This window comes from Oncorhynchus kisutch, linkage group LG20, assembly GCF_002021735.2.
Source record: "Oncorhynchus kisutch isolate 150728-3 linkage group LG20, Okis_V2, whole genome shotgun sequence".
NCBI lineage: Eukaryota > Metazoa > Chordata > Actinopteri > Salmoniformes > Salmonidae > Oncorhynchus > Oncorhynchus kisutch.
This window is the reverse complement of record NC_034193.2, coordinates 22,673,059-22,695,028: the sequence shown is the minus strand read 5'-3', so window position 1 is coordinate 22,695,028 and position 21,970 is coordinate 22,673,059. Positions and strand designations below refer to the sequence as shown.

General features: G+C 46.4%; 1 protein-coding gene across 3 annotated transcripts in view; it reads left to right on the top strand.

Moving 5' to 3' along the window:
- The window catches only part of capn15 (calpain 15), a 71,059-nt gene that overhangs the window by 34,549 nt on the left and 14,540 nt on the right, over positions 1 to 21,970 (top strand). For all 3 annotated transcript variants that reach the window (XM_031799076.1, XM_031799077.1, XM_031799075.1), the window contains exons 2-3: positions 6,446 to 8,135; positions 19,752 to 19,960. In XM_031799076.1, the coding sequence (XP_031654936.1) occupies positions 6,446 to 8,135; positions 19,752 to 19,960 (1,899 nt within the window). The remainder of the gene's footprint in view (positions 1 to 6,445; positions 8,136 to 19,751; positions 19,961 to 21,970) is intronic.

The window sequence follows — 21,970 nt, the reverse complement described above, 5'->3', positions numbered from 1 at the left end:
AGCCTGCCACGCAGTCTCCTCGTGGAGTGCAATGTAATCGGCCATGATCGCTGTGCAATTGTGGCAATTACTGATTGTTATTAAAACTTGAAATCGGCCATTCCGATTAATCGGTTGACCTCTAGTTCCCACATATGCTGAATACTTGTTGGTCCAATTCATCCCAAACCATCTCAATTGGGTTGATGTCGGGTGATTGTGGAGGCCAGGTCATTTGATGCAGCATTACATCACTCTCCCAGTCGAATAGCCCTTACACAGCCTGGAGGTGTGTTTTGGGTCATTGTCCTGTTGAAAAACAAATGATAGTACCACTAAGCGCAAACCAGATGGGATGGCTTATCACTGCAGAATGCTGTAGTATCCATGCTAGTTAAGTTTGCCTTGCATTCTAAATAAATCACTGACCGTGTCACCAACAAAGCTCGCTCACACCTCGTCCTCCATGCTTCACGGTGGGAACTACACATGTGGAGGTCATCCATTCACCATCTGACGCCTCACAAGTTCTCAACTGGCAGCTTCATTAAATATTACCCGCAAATCACCAGTCTCAACGACACCAGTGAAGAGGCGACTCCGGGATGCTGGCCTTCTAGGCAGAGTTCCTCTGTGCAGTGTCTGTTTTATTTTTATTGGCCAGTCTGAGATATGGCTTTTTCTTTGCAATCTGCCTAGAAGGCCAGCATCCTGGAGTCGCCTCTTCACTGGTGACGTTGAGATTGGTGTTTTGCGGGCACTATTTAATGAAGCTGGCAGTTTAGGACTTGTGAGGTGTCTGCTTCTTAAACTAGACACAATAATGTACTTGTCCTCTTGCTCAGTTGTGCACCAGGGCCTCCCACTCCTCTTGCTATTCTGGTTAGCGCCAGTTTGCACTGTTCTGTGAAGGGAGTAGTACACAGCGTTGTACCAGATCTTCAGTTTCTTGGCAATTTCTCGCATGGAATAACCTTCAGTTCTCAGAACAAGAATAGACTGACGAGTTTAAGAAGAAAGTTATTTGTTTCTAGCCATTTTGAGCCTGTAATCGAACCCACAAATGCTGATGTTCCAGATACTCAACTCGTCTAAAGAAGGCCAGCTTTATTGCTTCTTTAATCAAACAACAGTTTTCAGCTGTGCTAACATAATTGGAAAAGGATTTTCTAATGATCAGTTAGCTAATCCAAGGTTATCATTTTAAAAGGCTAACACAACACAGGAGTGATGGTTGCTAATAATGGGCCTCTGTACGCCAATGTAGATATTTCATTAAAAATCTGCTGTTTCCAGCTACTGTAGTAATTTACACAATGAACCATTTCTACACTGTATATCCTATCAATTTGATGTTATTTTAATTGACAGAAAATTTGCTTTTCTTTCAAAAACAAGGACATTTCTAAGTGACCCCATACTTTTGAATGGTAGTGTATGTATCTACAACTTTAAATGTTTGTCTATGGAGATTGCATGGCGGTGTGCTCTATTTTATACACCTGTCAGCAACAAGTGTGGCTGAAACAGGCCCCCATTCTCACCGACGGCACTGAAGTGGAGCGGGTTGAGAGTTTCAAGTTCCTTGGTGTCCACATTACGAACAAACTATCATGGTCCAAACACACCAAGACAGTTGTGAAGAGGGCACAACAACATATTTTTCCTCTCAGGAGACTGAAAAGATTTGGCATGGGTTCCCAGATCCTCAAAAGATTCTACAGCTGCACCATCGAGAGCATCCTGACCAGTTGCATCACCGCCTGGTATGGCAACTGTTCGGCATCTGACCGTAAGGCGCTACAGAGGGTAGTGACATCCTGACATCCAGGACCTATTTACTAGGCGGTGTCAGAGGAAGGCCCAAAAAATGGTCAAAGACTCCAGTCACCCAGGTCATAGACTGTTCTCTCTGCTACCGCACGGCAAGCGGTACTGGAGCGCCAAGTCTAGCACCAAAAGGCTCCTTCTACCCCCAAGCCAAAAGACTGCTGAACAATTAATCAAATGGCCACCTACCCCCGCCCCCTTGTTTTTACACTGCTGCTACTCGCTGTTTAATATCTATGCATATTCATTTTACAAATTACCTCGACTAACCTGTGGTCTTTTTGGACCCGTGAAGACCTCTAATGTGAGGACAGATTAGCACAAATCCAGTTTCTGCTGTCATTGTTTTAGGGAAAAAGTGCCCTTCGCCCAGAACTATGTTGGTTAAATGAGTTGGACTCCAATCTGAGTTAGCCTAGTGCTTTTAGAGATGGGCCTATTTCCCAAACCACTTATCCTCTTTAGTGTTTTAGTAATGTCTTTTTTTAAAAAATTTTGAAAGATGAATGTTTGCGCAGTGGCCTTCAGGTACTGCCTTCCTGGCGGTTAGTGTTCTTATGGTTAAGATGACTTAATCAGGCTCTCTTTTACTCGGCTCCAAGGCCAGCATTTTCCTAACTTCTTTCTGTGTTTGGAGGGTTAACTTTCCATTAAATAAAGGTTACAAAAACGAAAAAGAAATAATTTCCGGGTAGTAACTAAGTCCATTCCCTGTTGGTGAGTAGAGTGCTGAGAGCTGATCACTAATGGCGTCTGACACAAAGCGATGTGACTTCCTCCCCATCACGCTGCCCCAGGCTACTAGTGGACACACACACAGCACGACAGCAGCATTTGCACTCCACCCTCTTGTCACTCCTCCTCTCCCACTTCCTCCCCAGTATAAAATGACCCTTCTCTAACCTCTGGGACCCATGGCTAGAACAGGAGTAGAGCGAGAGAGCGGTCTCTAAAAGGACCCCTTGGGTTTTTAAGCTGTGTCCCTGCCCTGAAAGGGTTTAATGGAGTTGAACTAAGGACAATGAGCTGGCCAGGACACATGGTGTTTTCAGTGGAGCTGTAGTACAGCAGTGGGATCTACCCGGGCCAGTCCAATGGCTGTCAATCTTAAAGAGAGAATGTTTTTCATATTCCCCTATTGCATAAAACACACAGTACAAGGAATAAAGAGTCGCAGCGCTTTTCAAAGGAGTGCACAGAATCGTCTTAAAAGGGGAAGATATACACCTCTAAGGATGTAGCCTACAGTCAGTTCCGCTTCATGTGCATTTTACAATGATCATCACAAGAACCGAATCGGACATACGCTGTTGTTTCTGTACCGCCATAGGCTCCGTTTCATTGGAAATGTGAAAGTATGTAGCCTCCAGTCAATTCTACTACACTTTTACACAGACAAAGGGTGAGAGATGTATTTTCCTACTGTATAACACCACTGGACCGTGCATTGACAATGTATAACGCTGTAGTGTTGTCACGATACCAACATTTTACACATGATATGTACCAGGCCAAGTATCATGATACCGAGTAGTATCGCGATTTAACGGTGAACATTCAAAAAGAAACAATGGCTTAGCATCCTGTTCGCCCCTTCGCCCAGACACTTGTTCCTATTTCTCTAAACGTTCTCTAAAAACCTGTCACTGAAATTCACACTTCTACTCAATACAGCACGTTGAATTTAACTTCACACTGCATAGAATGACTGATTTACTCATATTTGTAAAAAGTTGTTTATGAAACTAATAATTAGCAGCCTGGGATTAGTTTAAAATGGGCCGGGACTTGGTTTGTGAAATAATATAAACATGCGTGTGAATCCCGATAAAGGGGGGAAAAGGCATCTCAGGTAATATGGGTGATATTTCTTTTAACCTTTTAAGGGTAGAGACCAGCTGTTTTCTGTGCTGTAAAGCTGTAAGCGTTTCCCTCTCTAGCACGTAGAGGCTGCACGACAGTGAACTTGCAAAGTCTACACAAACTGGTCAGTGCTCTTGGTTACAACAGGCGATGAAATTATAGCATCTATCAACATTGTTCGCGTTGCGTGCAGCTCCAATGTAACGCATGTACAAATATAACAACAGAAGACTCGTCTGGGTCTGCAGCCCCGCTCGCCATTACTGTTAAATTATCTATTTTTTAAATGGATGGAGGAAAAGATGCGCGTGAAGAGCAGACGGAGATAAGCCGGTGAGTGAAGGCTAGTAAGGGATGCGGAGAGAAGCAGGGGAGTGAGAGCTAGTAGGGGATGCATAGAGAAGCAGGTGAGTTAGGGCTAGTAGGGGATGCATAGAGAAGCAGGTGAGTTAGGGCTAGTAGGGGATGCATAGAGAAGCAGGTGAGTTAGGGCTAGTAGGGGATGCATAGAGAAGCAGGTGAGTGAGGGCTAGTAGGAGATGAATAGAGAAGCAGGTGAGTGAGTGAGGGCTAGTAGGGATGCGGAGAGAAGCAGGTGAGTTAGGGCTAGTAGGGGATGCATAGAGAAGCAGGTGAGTTAGGGCTAGTAGGGGATGCATAGAGAAGCAGGTGAGTTAGGGCTAGTAGGGGATGCATAGAGAAGCAGGGGAGTGAGGGCTAGTAGGGGATGCGGAGAGAAGCAGGGGAGTGAGTGGGGGCTAGTAGGGGATGCGGAGAGAAGCAGGGGAGTGAGGGCTAGTAGGAGATGAAAAGAGAAGCAGGTGAGTGAGGGCTAGTAGGAGATGAATAGAGAAGCAGGTGAGTGAGTGAGGGCTAGTAGGGATGCAGAGAGAAGCAGGTGAGTGAGTGAGGGCTAGTAGGGGATGCATAGGGAAGCAGATGAGTGAGTGAGGGCTACTAGGGGATGCATAGAGAAGCAGGTGAGTGAGTGGGGGCTAGTAGGGGATGCGGAGAGAAGCAGTTGAGTGATTGAGGTCTATTTGTGGATGCAGGTGAGTGAGTGAGGGCTAGGAGGGGATGCATAGAGAAGCAGGTGGGTGAGGGCTAGTAGGGGTTGCATAGAGAAGCTGGTGAATAAGGGCTAGTACAGGATGTGGAGAGAAGCAGGTTTGTTGAGGGCTGGTAGTGGATGCGGCTGGCTAATTACAGCTGCCACACCTGATATGTGCATGAAAGTCAAGTAGATATTATTGGACCTGCGCATACAAGAGGCTGGTGGCTTTTGCTTAAATTCAACAAAATGTTTCAACAAGACTGACTTTATAAACCTTTTATAACAGGAGCCAGCAGTTTCTTTAGATCGGTAAGGGCTGAAAAATATGGTAGTATCATATAAAACGGTACTGAAGGTACAGTGTTCTAAAATGTTGGTATCATAAGTATTGTGACGTTTTGGTGCTGTTATATTACAGCGGTACCAGTATACCGTGCAACACTATAAATGCTGTATTATTAATAGTCATAGATGTTCTCGGGGCCAGCGAGCGCCGGAGTCGGTCAGGTCAGTGGTTCTCAAACCTCTCCTCGGGGACTCCCAGACATTTCACAATTGAGTTGTTGCTTTGAACTAGTTCACCTGATTCAACTAGCCAAAGGCTTGATGATTAGTATTAGATCAAATGCATGGAACGACTGGGAGTCCCCGGGGAGAGGTTCGAGAACCACTGGGTCAGCTGATGATATGCCAGCCAATGGGGCAGCCGGGGCAGTTTGGCGTGGTGATAGTGGCATTTGCTCTTAGCACTTTGTCCATTTCTCTCCCTGTTGCAGTGTTCACACATGAGCGCTTTGAGTGACAGTGGCATTTATGGGCCCCGCTCGAACGGCACCCCATGTCGAGTGTCCCCAGGGGCCCCACAGTCCCTCTATCAGCCTGGGCACAGTCTAGAGGTGGCCAACAGTGCTAGTCCCCATAGGATGGGCCGTATGAACACATCTACATGATTCTAGTTAGGACATGCTATCCTCGTTTGAACACATACTAGTTATTCTAGTTAGGTTTGGGTGGTATCCAGATTTTCAGACGTTACCCTTTCTGTACCATACCGGGGTATACTGTATTACCGGAAGTGCACACAAGGGGTGCTTTTTTTAATGCACAAAACAATTTAGGCAACAGGGATCTTGATCCAGGAGGATAAACCTGGATCAGAAGTTCTTCTTCATATCAGTTGGCCCAAAGCCCCAATCTTAAATGCTAACACAGAACCGCCAGTGCCCATTTGGAAATCATTTTTTGCTTTGATCCTGACTTGTACTCTATTTGACACTCCGCTCCTGTCCTCTCCATTAACATTGACCAGAGAGAGGATGATGGGAGGTGCTAGATTAGAAGGTCCCGGCTTTTTTCCATTCCGATAAGTGTCAGTCAGGTGGATGGTTCTGAGAGGATTGTATATGTTTGTGAGAGGATTCACTCTGTATTCTCCCGTAGTAGTACCAGCGGCAGCTTCGTCTGTCTGACTGACTGGCTGGCTGGCTGTCTGGCTGGCTCCTCTCATCACAGGGGCATTGTGCATGGATTTACTGCCCTCAATTCCCCGAAGAGGGAGATTTTGATTCCACTGCACTGGCTAATCTCTCTCTCCTCTCCCCCTCTCTTTCCATCTTCTCTCCTCACCCCCTCACTTATCCAAAACTTCCCTTTTAACTTCTGCTCCCCATCTCCCACTTGTCCTCCTCTTCTCTCTCTTTCTATCATTCTTTCATACAGCCATTCTCAGTCCCCGGGCTCCATGGCGGCGGCAGTGCAAGACAGCGAGTGGTCGTGCGGCCGCTGCACCTTCCTGAACTCGGGGGTGGCGCCACGCTGCTCCATCTGCGAGGCGCCGCGCCAGAAACCCGACCTCAACCAGATCCTGAGGCTGAGCAGCACCGAGGAGCAGCAACGCTGGGCCTGCCCCCGCTGCACCCTCAACAACCCCCAGGGCTCCGGCGCCTGCACCGTCTGTGGCTTCGGACCCTCGTTGGGCACCCCCACGCCGACCACAACCATGGCCGCTACCACCAACGGCTTCCTGCCCCCGCCGCCGCAGCCTCCGGCGCCAGTCATGACTCCCATGGTTCTCCTGGAGCCCCGCGGGCAGCAGCCGGCCAAGGAGGAGGCGCTGAGGAGGTCGGAGAGCAACGGGGAGGTGGGGGGTCTGAGCGGCCTGGGTGGACCCGATGGGCAGCAGCACCACCACTCAGGCTGGGCGTGCCCGCGATGCACGCTTCATAATACTCCTGTTGCATTGTCGTGTTCGGCCTGCGGGGGACCAAGGAAACTGTCGCTGCCCAAGATCCCACCCGAGGCACTGGTGGTGCCCGAGGTTCGCACGCCCGTGCTAGGGTTTCCCGTCCACGTAGCAGGGGCCTCCGCCCCTCCACTCCTCATAGACTTGACAGACGACTCGCCCCCCGCAGCCGCCCCCTGCGAACCGCAGGAGCCCCCCGACACCAACTTGCCTCCTACGCCACTCTCCTCCCCTTTCACGCCCTTCTCTTCTCTCCAGAACAACCCAGTGCCCCGCAGCAGGAGAGAGGTGCCCCCGCCAGGGCGGCCACCCAACCCTAACCTCAACGCCCCCAGCCCCACTTCGCCCTCCACGGCCTACGCGCCCCCTCCGCCCTGCCCTCCCCTCCGCCCTGCCAAACCTAAGCAAGCCCAGCCTCAGGAGCCTTCCTTCCCCAGCAAGCGCCTCAGCATCCTGGAGGAGGAGGACGGCCCCCACCCCCATCACACCTCCCACGCCCCCGTTACATCGCCCCCCACTTGGAAGTGCCCAGGATGCTCCTTGCCCAACCTTAGCGGCTCGTCCAAGTGCGAGGCATGTCGCTCGTCGCGGGCCGGTGCCGACCTCATCGACCTGGTGGGCTGTGAGACGGTGCGCTTCACTCCGGCCAGCCCCTCCAGTCCGGACTTCAGCACCTGGGCCTGCTCCAAATGTACCCTCCGCAACCCCACCGGGGTGGCCAAGTGCACGGCCTGCGGTTCCTCCAAGCTGCATGGCTTCCAGGAGCCTAGCTCTCGCTGCTGCCCGCACTGCGGTCTCCCCGGCCCCTGCTCCTGCTCCTCAGCCTCCTCCTCATCTTCTTCTGGACACAAGGCCCGGAAACAAGCCCGGGTCTACCCCTCGCCCTCGGCCACCAACACCTCCTCCTCTTCCTCGTCCTCCTCGTCCTCCTCTTCCTCGTGCACGCTACTGCAGGAGAAGCAGTGGGGCTGTCCGGCGTGCACGTTGCTCAACGACGTCAAGTCTAAGAACTGCGCGGCATGCCACACAGCCCAGCAGTACCTGACGCTGCGCAAGGTGGCCAAGCCACTGAAGAGGAGGGAGAGCATGCACGTGGAGGCAAGGCGGCGCAATGACGAAGGCGAAGCCAAGGAACTCTGGGAGAACATCACCACCTTCTGTCGAGAGGTAAGTCACTCTGGGAACCCGGGGGGGGGGGGGGGAGGAGCACATGTCAAGAGAACTGACATCATACCCGAGCAACTTACATCAGTTTCCAAAGAGTTTGAAACTGACACGTCAGCATCACTTTCAGGAGAGATGAACAGTCAACGAGTTTCCCAAAGAGCATATTTCATGGTGCCATGAATAATAAATGCAGTCGGGACGTTTTATATGCGTCACACTGCAACTGTGAACTGCCAAGCGGCACAATTTCTAATTCTCCGGCTACTTTACCATGGTCCCAGTGATTAGCAGGCAACGCCGATCTGCCTCGTCTTTTAAAGACGCTGCCAAGAGACCCTAATAGGCTTTTGTTGTCGTAGTTTCTGTCTTCTCATTAGTTGATTTTTAATGGGGCACGGGGTGAACGTTTGTCCCTTGGTTACACCGGCAGTCCCGAACATCTCTGTTTATCCCAAATAGTCATTCTGAAACCAGGACAAATCTCCCGATCTTCTTCATATCTCATAATGGTTTCTAATTAGTGGTTGTCTGTCTTTAAAAATGCTCCGACGTGAAAGGGTTTTGTTTGTCCGTGAGTAAGTTGCTCGCAAGCCCAGAGTCTGTGTGTATCATATTTATCATTGCAGTATGTGTGGCGCAAGAGGGTTATAAAGCCCATAAGGATCTCTCGATCACGTCCAGGCAGGTGTTTTAAGTGAGCTATACACATTTAGGATCAGCTTTCCCTCCCACAATCCTAACCTTAACCATTAGTGGGGAACATGCTAAACTGACTGGAGATCAGTGTCTAGGGGCAACTTCACGCTAATACACCATGAAGCCCCGGGAACACTTTCTGATCTGCATAAAGAATTTGTCTCTCTGGCTTTTCTTTCTCTCACACAGACAGACACTGCCAGTCTGTTTTCAGTCTTCAGTTCACACAAGGAGCCGTGAATCATAATACATGTTTTATTTAAGAGGTGATAAATTGAAACAGTGAAATGTGTTTTTTTTGCAATGGCGTCAGTCAATGCATAAAAATCAACCTCAGTCTGTACAATTACATTTATATTGACATTTTCTCAAAGTAAACTTAGAAATAACCATTTTAATAAACTATTGCAAGATTACAAGAGGTTAGAAAGTTCTCAAATGGCTAAGAAAAGCTTAGATTCTCTAGCCATAATGACGCTGACCCCCATCAAGAAACAATGAATTTTCATTAACCAGCATAAATGTCAGTCTGGAAGAATTAATCAAGGGTTTTTCTTAATGGAGAAACCCTAATTACCCTTTGTAATTACAAACTAATCTCCAGATTAAAACACCTAATGTAGAGTGACGTCCCTTTGCCCCACCCCTCGTGTTCATCTTTAAATACTAAAAGACCCAACGGGTCATTTTGGTTCAGTACTCTAGCGCAAAGCGTTTTGATTGGTCTCGTAGCCAGCTTGATGTAACCCGTGGCAACCGCCTGTTTGGGTGAACAGTGTGTTCCCAAAAACCTAAAGTAGCCAGCGTAATGAAAAAAATATGTACCTGCTAGGGGGGGGTGCGGGGGCATGCCCCCCCAGCAAAATGTTTGGCCCGAAAAAATGTATTAGTCAATTAAGTAGCCAGCCACATAAGGGTTGGTAGTCCGCTATTTGTTTGGCAGTGTATAAAACACACTGGGTGAGGGGACATAGGACTAACCCCAGGGAGAGGTAGAGAAGGAAGATGCCTCACTTTTTGACTTTTTCAAGTTTGCTTTATCTCGACACCATGGAATCTGGATTTTAAAAAGCCACAGAATTTCATCATGTTTGCCTACGCTCTTTGTCATAAGCAAGAAAATGGGGGGTACATTTAAACTGATACAGGAACGTTGTCACTCACACGTATGCATTTCATTCCATGTGGATGGTATCGTGTCATTTTTATAATGGTACAACGTTGGCTCTACCATGCATTATTTATGTCAAATGCTGCTCTGCGAGTTGCGGGTTCACCTTTGGGAGCGTGGGTGGGAAGCCGGCTTGTACAGGAAGGATGATGGAGGGCCTCTCGTCTCCTCCTCTTGAACACCTAGACTAAATGTATCCCTTCATCTCTCCTCTCTCATCCCTCACTCCCAATATCGCATCCCACCGTCGTCCTCCTCTCTTCCCATTCCCCCCTTCTTTATTCCCCCTCTCCTCTATTCCCTTCTGTCCCTGGTGCTACCGTTCTCCCCTTCTCTCTTCCCCCTCTCCTCTATTCCCTTCTGTCCCTGGTGCTACCGTTCTCCCCTTCTCTCTTCCCCCTCTCCTCACTTCTATCCCCCTGTGCACCATACCCCCCCCCCTTTTTTTTTCCTTTGCAGCTGTGGTGCTACCCATGTGCACGCTAAGGTGAACACGGGGCATTTTATTTTTAGAAACGGGGGAGTAGAGTAGTAGCAATTATCCGCTTCCCTAAAGCAAATGTAATCAGCGGGAGCATCGAGCGGCACAGCTTAGTTTAGGGAGGGTGGAGTCGGCTAAGCACACTCTCCCCCCGTGCAGTGAATCTATCTCCCCCAGGGTGCCTCATGACTGCCTCAGCCTCACACGAGATGCTAAAATACCTTCAAATGATGTATTTTATGAAGCCCTTTTTTTACATCAGCTGTTGTCACAAAGTGCTGTACAGAAAGCCAGTCTAAAACCCCAAACAGCAAGCAATGCAGATGCAGGAGCACAGCTGCTAGGAAAAACTCCCTAGAAAGGCAAGAAGCTAGGAGGAAACTTAGAGGGGAACCAGGCTCTGAGGGATGGCCAGTCCTCTTTTGGCTGTGCCAGGTGGAGATTAGAAGAGTGCATTCAGAGGTAACCAGCAGGGTCAAATAATAACCACAGTGGTTATAGAAGGTGTAGGCTCGAGCTCCCGTACCTTCAAAATCATGTCGCTGGAGAATTGTGTCTTGCAAAAACGGTTTGAATGGTCCACTGGTATTTTGATTTGTTTGTTACATTTCAACCCTCTCCCCACATGCCTGTAGAAGGTAGACTCTTCTACAGGCATGTGCATCACTGCTTTCCGTCCGGGTAGGACATATTTTGAGAGTTGTCGTGTATGTAGTCCAAAGGCTGGCAGATACCGATATTGAGTCATTTCATTTTACCGTCCAAAGGGAATCCATGCAGCCTGCTATACATTCGTATCCCCCCGTGGGCCGGTTTGTACATTAAACGTTCTTCATTTAGGCTGCAAAAGGTGTCATTTTCCTCCTTAAAGACATGCTCCGGAACTTTGGTGACTGCTAATTATTATTTAAACCTCCCGGTTTGGGCTGGATGTGTTAATGTGTAGTTCATAAGTTTACAATCTATGAGCAGAATTACAGTCTTACCTCAGTTAGCCACGAAATCCCTAGTTTTTAAAGCGACCGTTTATCTGGAAGCTGTGCGGCCCCATTTTCTGCACATTACCCCCCACGTGATCCAGCCCCCTAGCAATTTGAGTTCAACCAATGAGCTTCAGCCACTCGAGTGACAGCTAGCAAAGAGGCACGTCCGAGAGCGAGGTGAGGTGCACAAATGTGACGTAGTACGCCATTTTCAGAGGCCTCTTTTGGATCGTGAGCGCTGCTTTCAGAACTACTGGCTACAAAGTATACAAATGGACCGCAGAATGTCTTTAACTCTATTTAATGGTGAGAAGGCGGAAGAAAACAGGGGAGAATATGTATACATTCTTTATGAAACACCATTTTCCACCACCATGCTAGAGTAGCTAATGCTAGTCCCGGATGTTGCGTATCGCATTGAGCCAATCAGGTTGCAGCAGTCTTTTTTATTTTGAAAGACCAGGGGTAAAAGAACAGACTGCTGCAACCTGATTGGCTAAACATGATACGCAACATCCATTTCCCTCCTCTTGCCACAGCTTTAGCTCATCTCGAAATAACAGAGAACGTTCTAAAATGTCTGCTTTTTAGTCAGCAGTGCTTGTTTTATTGACTTTGGCTCCTACGGCACTAATCTGGTGAGCACCTTTGGAGCTCCAACCCAAGCAAGGCATTTGATTTGTTTGACATGTTGTGAGGCGTCACAACTTTACACTGGGTTCCGACCCTTCTTTAGCGGATTGATGCCATGGAACTTCCCGGTTTGCGACGAGAGCGCGAGAGAGACAAGGTAGCGCGTGAAACAGGTCAGGGTTCCATAGCCGCAGGCAGAACTGGATCAGCAGCACGACTAGGTGGACTGGGGGCAGGGACCACCAGGAGTCGTCAGACCACTCCGAAGAGTGCTTAGATGACCACAACATTGTAGAGGTATATCTCCTAGCCACGTGGTGTAAAAAATAATTGGTCCAATTTACACACTTATTTGTAAAAGATGTCTGAGTGTTGGACTGTGCCCCTGGCTATCTGTAGATATTTTTAAAAACTAGAATATTGTGCACTCTGGTTTTCTTGAAATAAGGAATTTGAAATCATTTCTACTTTTACTTTTGATACTGAAGTATATTTTAGCAATTACATCTACTTTTGATACTTGAGTATATTTAAAATCAAATACTTTTAGACTTTTACTCAAGTAGGGTTTTTCTGGGTTACTTTAACTTTTACAGTCTGGGTTACAGTCATTTTCTATGAAGGTATTTTTACTTTTACTCAAGTATGACAATTGCGTACATTTTCCACCACTGCCTAGCCATTATTTCATTAATGACTTGTCACCGACAAGTAGATCAAGAACGGAAGCTATATGAGAGTGGAGCAAAGATGGTATTTAGACAGTATACGGACAAAGACATCCATCCAGATAGACATTGTCCCTCCATAATCTATTACTTGAGGTTTTAAGTAATAGACAAAAACGTGTCAGTACACTGTTAAGAAATAGTTCCAACCCACTGGGCACACCACGTCTTTTCAACGTGGGGAATTGGGTAATATTTGTTAAGATACGTTGATCAATGAGATTCCAGCCTATTTTCACCCACTCAAAATTCCCAAATGTGTTATCACTGCGCTTTCAAGCATTTTCATAGCATAACACAGGTCAAAGGGGAATACATTGTCAGACATTTTTGTTTGTTTATACAATAACTTAATGCACTATTACTGTGCTTCGTCTAATAGCACAACCAAATGACCTGGATGGCAGTTGAGATTACATTTAAAGTACATGGTGCAAGTGATCGACACCGTTTGAGATTCTGCGCCGGTTATTATAGCAATTATGAAGGTTTCCACAGACCTGCGACCCTGAACAAGCACGCTTCCTATGATTAAATAGGGCATTTATTGTTACAGTAACCTCAAAATGTGACCATGGATGTGTTGCTCATTTGAAGGTTTTAAGCTTTCACAGGCTATTTGACTGTTTTACAAAAGTAATATTGAATTGAGTTTGGTTGACAACGAAACCAAATATCAACATTTTGAAGGAGATGTATCTTCTGCTTGGTTAGCTCCATCTGTGCCACACCGTCTGGCTTTAATACCAGTTTGTCTACAAATGAGTCATTGGTATGTTGGATTCACGTCTCCATTTCAACAACAAAAAAGTTGAAGTAAAAAAATGGGACTTAATCACGTCAAACTTTAAATGCACTTTAAATACAGTTTGATTTGATTAAATCCTATTCCTTAACTTTTTAACCTGACCTGGAGATGTGAATTCAACATATGTGTTATTAACTTGTAGATACCATTTGAAATCAACCAGAGCTTGAAACCCTAGGCCTATATGTACGGTCTATTTTTAGCTGAATCCAACATACAGTGTATGTATTATTTAACTTGTAGATATCATTTGAAGTCAACCAGAGCTTGAAACCCTAGGCCTATATGTACGGTCTATTTTTTGTTGTTGAATCCTGGGTTGAATTTAAACAATAGCCGTTGTTGACTTCCCAAACACTATATTTGTCTAAACAGCATAATTGCCATTTATATGAGTGATAAAGTATGGTTACATTACATTTTCTCTGTTGAACCTACACTTTGGAATGACTTCAATAGCAGCAGTGATTCTAATAGTGGGGATTTCTCTCCGATCATTCTCACCATAGCACATATAGTCAGTGACAAATGTCAAAGCTTAGGATGGATGGGCTTGGTTAAAACCCTGGATGGGAGACCGAAAGGATAGCTGTAGCGAGATCAACTATCCAGTATGAGGTGCTGCCCAGCCTATAGTTTTTTTCCCCCCCCTAATAGTGGATATTACGTTGAAGATCTGACGTTGTTTCCCAGATAGAAATTCCAAAATATTTTCTATATTTTGTCTATGTTGAAAATGTATTACCATGATGACATTATCATGTGGTTTGAAATTTTACCCTCAAAACAACCCCCCCCCCCCCCCCCCCATGTAGATTCCACGTCACAATATGTTGAATATGTGCCTGTCCACTGTAGCATTTCAGACCGGTTAACAACGCTGAGGCGTGCTGGCATGTTTCTTTCTTTTTCTGTGAAGCCCCGTCTTGGTGGAAACATGGTAATTAACTCTCTTTTAGGAGCATGCAGAGCACACTAAACATATTGATTATGTTCCCTCTGTTGACGTCAACGTCATATGGTCCATTCTACTTTTCATTAAATCGCCACGGATAAATGACAGCACGATTCAAACAGTAGGCAGACAGGTGGATTTTAACTGAACGCTTGGGAGCCTTGGAGCGCCAGGCGAATCACCACTTTCTCCTCGGACATATTTCAACCGCCACACGTTTCAACGGGCTGTATTGGCAATAAACCAGTGTACAATAAACCAGTGTAAACGTTATCGCCGCTGTTTCTATGTCATGGCGGTTCAATAAGTGTGCCACTGTCATGTTGGCTCAATAGCCATTCAATAGCCATCTATTGCCACGATCAGTAGGTTGACTGTAGCATCGTGCCAGTCACTCCCTCTCCCTATTCAAATGTCCCAGTATTGATTCAGGTTTCTATAGAGACTCAGACAGCTGGAGTGCTGTGTGTTTTGTTAGCCGGACTAGCCTAGCCGTGAACTGTGACTGCGACTGCAGTAGAGTGCTCTCAGGCATTGGCATTGGCCCAGCCTTGAGAATTACCCAACACGGTTCCATCAGAGACAGTCAGGCAGTCAGACCAGCACTGTGTTGCAATGTCGCCATCACAACAGGCCTCAAAACAGCTGGCCCTGGCGAGAAGAGCTGAAGGGACACTAAACGCTGCGTGGGACTGTTTGTGTCTGTTTCGCCGTGGCAGTCTGTCCTGTTTCTGCACGTGTCACGATGAGTCATCTGCTTCGTCCTCGTTTGCCTTTGATTCCCACGTGTGCTGAAAGTGGATACGCGCCACATACACTGTACATGTTTATCCCATTTCTTACACGCTGCCGTCTCTCCGAGGTCCTGTGTTGTCGGCGAGTGGCTTTTGGAACTCAAGTTAAAAGAGGCCTCTCTCTTTGCAGGTCAGTCAACGCTGAAAGCCCCCCCCCCCCCCCAACTGCTGTGAAGCAAAGGAAAATGTTATCGGTTGCTGGCTAAACCCGACAACAAACAGGGGCGGTGTAAACCTCTGAACTGCAGAGCCACTGAGCCAGTGAGCCACCGATGGACCCCGGGGGGGGAGGGCTAAGTCTTCTGGGGCATGATGGGAAACGGGGGCAGGGGCCAATGTGCCGCTGTCTGCCACGGTGTCGAGGGCAACAGAAGTGGCTTTTTGGGTAGGGTGACGAATCAATTTGTCTCAATTGACTGTGCACTGCCGGGGTGCTTCCAGTACTTTCCATTGGTTCAGGATGCAGAATCCCACCACTACCAACAGCGCACAGAGGAAATAGCATAGGCTAGTCTTTGTATGAGTTCCCTCGGGTTTGTTGAGCAGGGTTTTGACAGAGTGATAGTGTCAGGTCATTATTGTAGGTTGGTTAGCGTAAATTCAAACTGTTTTGTTAAACAGTGATCACTTACATTTGGAATTGAAGTAGATATTCTGGACAGATTATTTCAATTGCACATTTCAAAGAAGCACGACTTAGCTGGAAAGTGCTTCACGGGGTGCACAGGTCGGTGTGTTTTAGAAGCATCGCTGTGAGATTCAGCGTGCCGTCTTCTTGATCTCGGGAATATACGTCTTGATGCGTCTTGGCACCTTCCGTGCTGTGTGTGCATCTTAATGTTTTAACAGCAGGGAGAGGCTCCTTTAGCAACATGAATACTCACTGCCAATGTTTTTCCTGGTACACGACTCAGCGTTCTGTGGCTCCTACGGTGGCCTGCAGGCCTCCGAATTAATCATCGTCCTTTTAACACAGACGTCAGACAGAGAGCATGTAGGCTAGGGACTATAGTGGTTTATAGTCCTAACCTTAGATCTCTGATAGTTGCATGTTTAGGCTACTCTGGCATGTTTAGGATATTTGACATGTGTTGTTAGTTTGCACATACTATATTTACAGTAGGGAAGAAGTCGGGTATGTTGAGCCATTTGTCTTTACATTCAGCATCGCTATGTTAAGGGAAATATAGTGTTGTTTCTAACACAGATGCCGACATATATTGCATGATGTCGTGTATCCCAGAAAATAAGCAGTATTCATGTAAACATTACAGTTTTGAAAAGGCCGCTTGTCCAAAAAAGTGGTCTCTTGGGTTAAGTTGAGCGTAGGGACAGTGTGCGTTGAGCCGCTTTGGGGTAAGTCGGAGAGGGTGTCCCGTGAGGGTGTCACATGAGGGTGCTGGTAGGTGAAAGTTTATTTCACGGAATGGGGGTGTGGTATATTGTATATCTTAAATGTACGTCTACATTTAGATAACGATCTCTCTGTTCAATATCACTTACCCTTCCATTTCTTGACCAGTTGTCCGGGAGAGGGGGAGGATGTGCCAATTTTGTAGGCAACTTCTCTGCATTTGAGGCTTCTAAGCCCATGAAACTGTTCCGGGAGATTCTTTATGAGTTTAACAAGCTCAGACTCCATGTCAACAGATAAGACCTTGTGTGCCTCTGCTACTCTTTCAGCATCTCTCACGCGGGTACATGTTTGTTTTATTTTTTGGGGTCAGTGTACCTCTACAGTGTCATTCAGTCATTTTTTTTTCATCCCTTCTCGCTGCTCTCGCTGCTCTCTCTCTTTCTCTTTCTCTCTCTTTCTTTCTTTTTCTTTCTCTCTTTCTCTTTCTCTCTCTTTCTTTCTCTTTCTCTCTCTCTTTCTTTCTTTTTCTTTCTCTCTTTCTTTCTTTTTCTTTCTCTCTTTCTTTCTTTTTCTTTCTCTCTTTCTTTCTTTTTCTTTCTCTCTTTCTCTCTCTTTCTTTCTCTTTCTCTCTCTCTTTCTTTCTCTTTCTCTCTCTCTCTCTCTCTTTCTTTCTCTCTCTCTTTCTCTCTCTCTTTCTTTCTTTCTTTCTTTCTTTCTTTCTCTTTCTCCTCTCTCTCTCTCTTTCTTTCTCTCTCTCTTTCTCTCTCTCTTTCTTTCTTTCTTTCTTTCTTTCTTTCTTTCTTTCTTTCTTTCTTTCTTTCTTTCTTTCTTTCTTTCTTTCTTTTCTTTCTTTTCTTTCTTTCTTTCTTTCTTTCTTTCTTGGGAGCCTTGCCTTTAAATTGTTTAACTTGGGTCAAACGTTTCGGGTAGCCTTCCACAAGCTTCCAACAATAAGTTGGGTCAATTTTGGCGCATTCCTCCTGACAGAGCTGGTGTAACGGAGTCAGGTTTGTAGGCCTCCTTGCTCGCACACACTTTTTCAGTTCTGCCCACAAATAGGATTGAGGTCAGGGCTTTGTGATGGCTACTCCAATACCTTGACTTTGTTGTCCTTAGGACATTTTGCCACAACTTTGGAAGAATGCTTGGGATCATTGTCCATTTGGGAGACCCATTTGCGACCAAACTTTAACTTCCTTACTGATCTCTTGAGATGTTGCTTCAATATATCCACAGAATTTTCTTTCCTCGTGATGCCATCTATTTTGTGAAGTGCACCAGTCCCTCCTGCAGCAAACCACCCCCGACAACACGATGCTGCCACCCCCGTGCTTCACGGTTGGGATGGTGTTCTTCGGCTTGCAAGCCTCCCCCTTTTTCCTCCAAACATAACGATGGTCATTATGGCCAAACAGTTCTATTTTTGTTTCATCAGACCAGAGGACATTTCTCCAAAAAGTACGATCTTTGTCCCCATGTGCAGTTGCAAACCGTAGTCTGGCTTTTTTATGGCGGTTTTGGAGCAGTGGCTTCTTCCTTGCTGAGCGGCCTTTCAGGTTATGTCAAAATAGGACTCATTTTTACTGTGGATATAGATAATTTGTACCTGTTTCCTCCAGCATCTTCACAAGGTCCGTTGCTGTTGTTCTGGGATTGATTTGCACTTTTGGCACCAAAGTACGTTCATCTCTAGGAGACAGAACGCGTCTCCTTCCTGAGCGGGATGACGGCTGCGTGGTCCCATGGTGTTTATACTTGCGTACTATTGTTTGTACAGATGAACGTGGTGCCTTCAGGCGTTTGGAAATTGCTCCCAAGGATGAACCAGACTTTGTAGAGGTCCACAATTTTTTTCTGAGGTCTTGGCTGATTTTCTTTTGATTTCCCCATTATATCAAATATCAAGCAAAGAGGCACTGAGTTTGAAGGTAGGCCTTGAAATACATCCACAGGTACAATTGACTCAAATGATGTCATTTCGCCTATCAGAAGCTTCTAAAGCCTTGACACCATTTTCAGTTTTTTTCCAAGCTGTTTAAAGGCACAGTCAACTCAGTGTATGTAAACTTCTGACCCACTGGAATTGTGACACAGTGAATTATAAGTGAAATAATCTGTCTGTAATCAATTGTTGGAAAAATGACTTGTCATGCACAAAGTAGATGTCCTAACTGACTCCAAAACTATAGTTTGTTAACAAGACATTTTTGGAGTGGTTGAAAAATGAGAATTAATGACTCCAACCTAAAGTGTATGTAAACTTCCGACTTCAACTGTATCTATAACACATTACACACAAAAAAACAAAACGCACATCGTGTTATAGTCATTTGTATGGGGTATGGCCGCCATTGGCTCAACTTACCCCATTGCCTTCGGCTTACCCCAAGGCAAACTTTTGGACTGTATTAGCCCAAAGGATGCACTTTCATCCTAGGTTTATAACCTCATGTTGTAGCTTATAGAGACCCCAACTTATATTAAAGCAATGTTAAAACGAGCTACTTTGGTTTAGATACAAGCATCATGAAACCTATAACAATAAATTAATTTTGACTTTGTGTAAATCCGATTTTTGGAGCTAACTTGCTTATCACTTTGTCTATGTGGTTTCTTCCTTCACAGACTCCATGAAATTATGACCTCTTCCTAAATATTTGGTCACATGACACTTTGTGTCTGGTTTCCTAGAAACCAAGGTGTGGCTCATTGAACCCTTTCGCTCAACTTACCCCACTCTTCCCTATATTGTGGGATTTCCGGATTGCAGCCAACAATACAGTACATATTTTATCTCCGTGTGGTGACTTAGTCTTGTTTTGACTAGTCTCGATGCCAGTATGATAATGCACTTATTCAGCCAAGCAAATGACTCACGCTTGTACCCAGGCCACTGACTTACACCATCGGACTCTACTGATATGTGTGTGGTTTCTCAGATGGACTGTTGTGTAACCTCCGTCTCGTCTGGAGGTTAAGGGTCATGTTCTATATCTCTCCGTCATTTTAGAACGTGGTGAACTTCGTGGACGACAGCTTCCCTCCCAGCCCCCAATCCGTGGGCTTTCCCGAGGGCGACAGCGTCCAGCAGCGAATCAAAAAGTGGCTCCGCCCTCACGAGATCAACTGCAACAACTTTAAGGACCGGGGCGTCAAATGGTCTGTCTTCCGCACCCCTCGGCCCTCGGACATCCTGCAAGGCCTGCTGGGAAACTGTTGGTGAGTTGTCTTCACTGTGTGCAGCTTCGTAGTGGGTGTGTGGGTGTGTGGGTGCCAAACAGCGTGCTATATACGTGGCCTGCGTGTTCGGTGTGCCTGCTGTGCTTGTTAGAAACAGTGTTTTGTCTCTGCCCTCCCTGGTCTGTTTACTAAGGTGTTTCTGAATGAATAAACCAACTCCACTCTGCATGTGAGAGGTGATCTCTCATCGCTCGTCTTAAAGGTCAGTGGGAGAGAATAAACAAACACACTGGTGGTCCGTGTAGTTTATCACTGAACAATGAATATAGATGTACTCCCTGGGCCTAAAGCAGAGAGAGAGAGAGGGAGAGACATGGAGGGAGAGTGTGTGTGTGTGTGGGGGGGGGGGTGCTAAAGAGAGAGAGAGGGAGGAGGTAAATAAATAGATAGAAAGAGCTGGGGAGAGGGAAAGAGAGAGAGGAGGGGTGAGGCAGCCAGATGTACTGATACAGCACCTGACTGTAGGATTATTCAGAGGAATGTAGGTCTGGACACATAGGGTTTATCTCCACGCCCTTGTTTTGGTTGTCCTTGGGGCCTGTGTAGTCACTCCTACAAACACACACACACACACACACACACACACACACACACACACACACACACACACACACACACACACACTTATTCACTCATCATCTCTCTCTCACACACACACACACACACACTCATTCTCATACACTTTTTACTCTCAAATACACACACACATACACAGCCGCTTATCGAAAATAACCCTCCCCAGGCACCCCTCCACTCTCTCTCTCTCTCACACTACAGGAAGTGACCCAATTCCCATTCTGAATCACACCCCTAGTCACATTTCCAGTCCATGTTACACATCCCCAGCCAGGCAACCACATGTCAAATCGCATACCGTCACATCAACCCACCCTTGAGCGGCCGGAGAGGCTAGAAACCCGTCCTAGTCCAGCGTTCTTGTCGCTGCGCCCGAAGTAATTGGATTTTGATTCGCTTCTTTTTTTAATCTGATTTGCATTGATTGGATTTGCATGGGCTTGAATGGCCAGATCGTCCACGCTTGTCTTGCACCGTAACCCGGTGCAGACAGGGAGATGGAGTTGCTATTGAAAAATGTCTCGTTGAGATGATACGGGAAGAATATCATGCAAGAAGGCCCCTCTTGAGACCGATTGTCTAGCTTCGAGATCACACAGACAAACACACACACACACACACACACACACACACACACACACACACACACACACACACACACACACACACACACACACACACACACACACACACACACACACACTCAGGGAGTGCTTGCTGAGTAAAGCCTCAAACGAAGGGGCTCAGCTCTAGGAAGGGCAGATTAGCAGGAAGATCTCCTGCGTTCCATAACCTCCCTCTAGTCTGCTTCCTCTCAATGTTCTCCTCCTACGTTTTGGCTTCTGCCTGGCTATTTTAGGGGTTTCGGTCGGTGGCAAGTCAACCATGGATTGAGAAAGGTACAGAAGCAGAGCTACAGAATGGCGTGTCGTACGCTGCAGTTGGAGGAAACATGGGGAAGTTATGCTGCTTTGAAATGTGCTAAACTTGTTATCCCACTTTGGAGACACACGTAGGAGGAAAATACCTTGAATGAGCTTTGCACTTCTATCGAGACCTCTTCTTTTGTTTACACTCATTCAGAATCGTTCACACCGTCTTAAGCCTCACCCATCTCGTTTAAGAATTGGCACGTAACCGGCTGAGTGAGCGTGGCACTGTGCTCCAGAAGGTACTTCTCCTTTATCCCTCCATTATCTTAGCCAATCGTGGGTCCTGCCTTTCTCCCACCATAGCTCAGTGATTTTCCTTCCCTTGGCTAAACTCGGGTCATTTTTTAAAATTCATATTTACGGATCCCATTCAAGTTGGTCATTAAGGCATCTAATCAATTCCATATCCAATTTTATTGGTCACATACATGTGTTTAGCAGATGTTATTGCGGGGGTTTTGGCGAAATGCTTGCATATGAA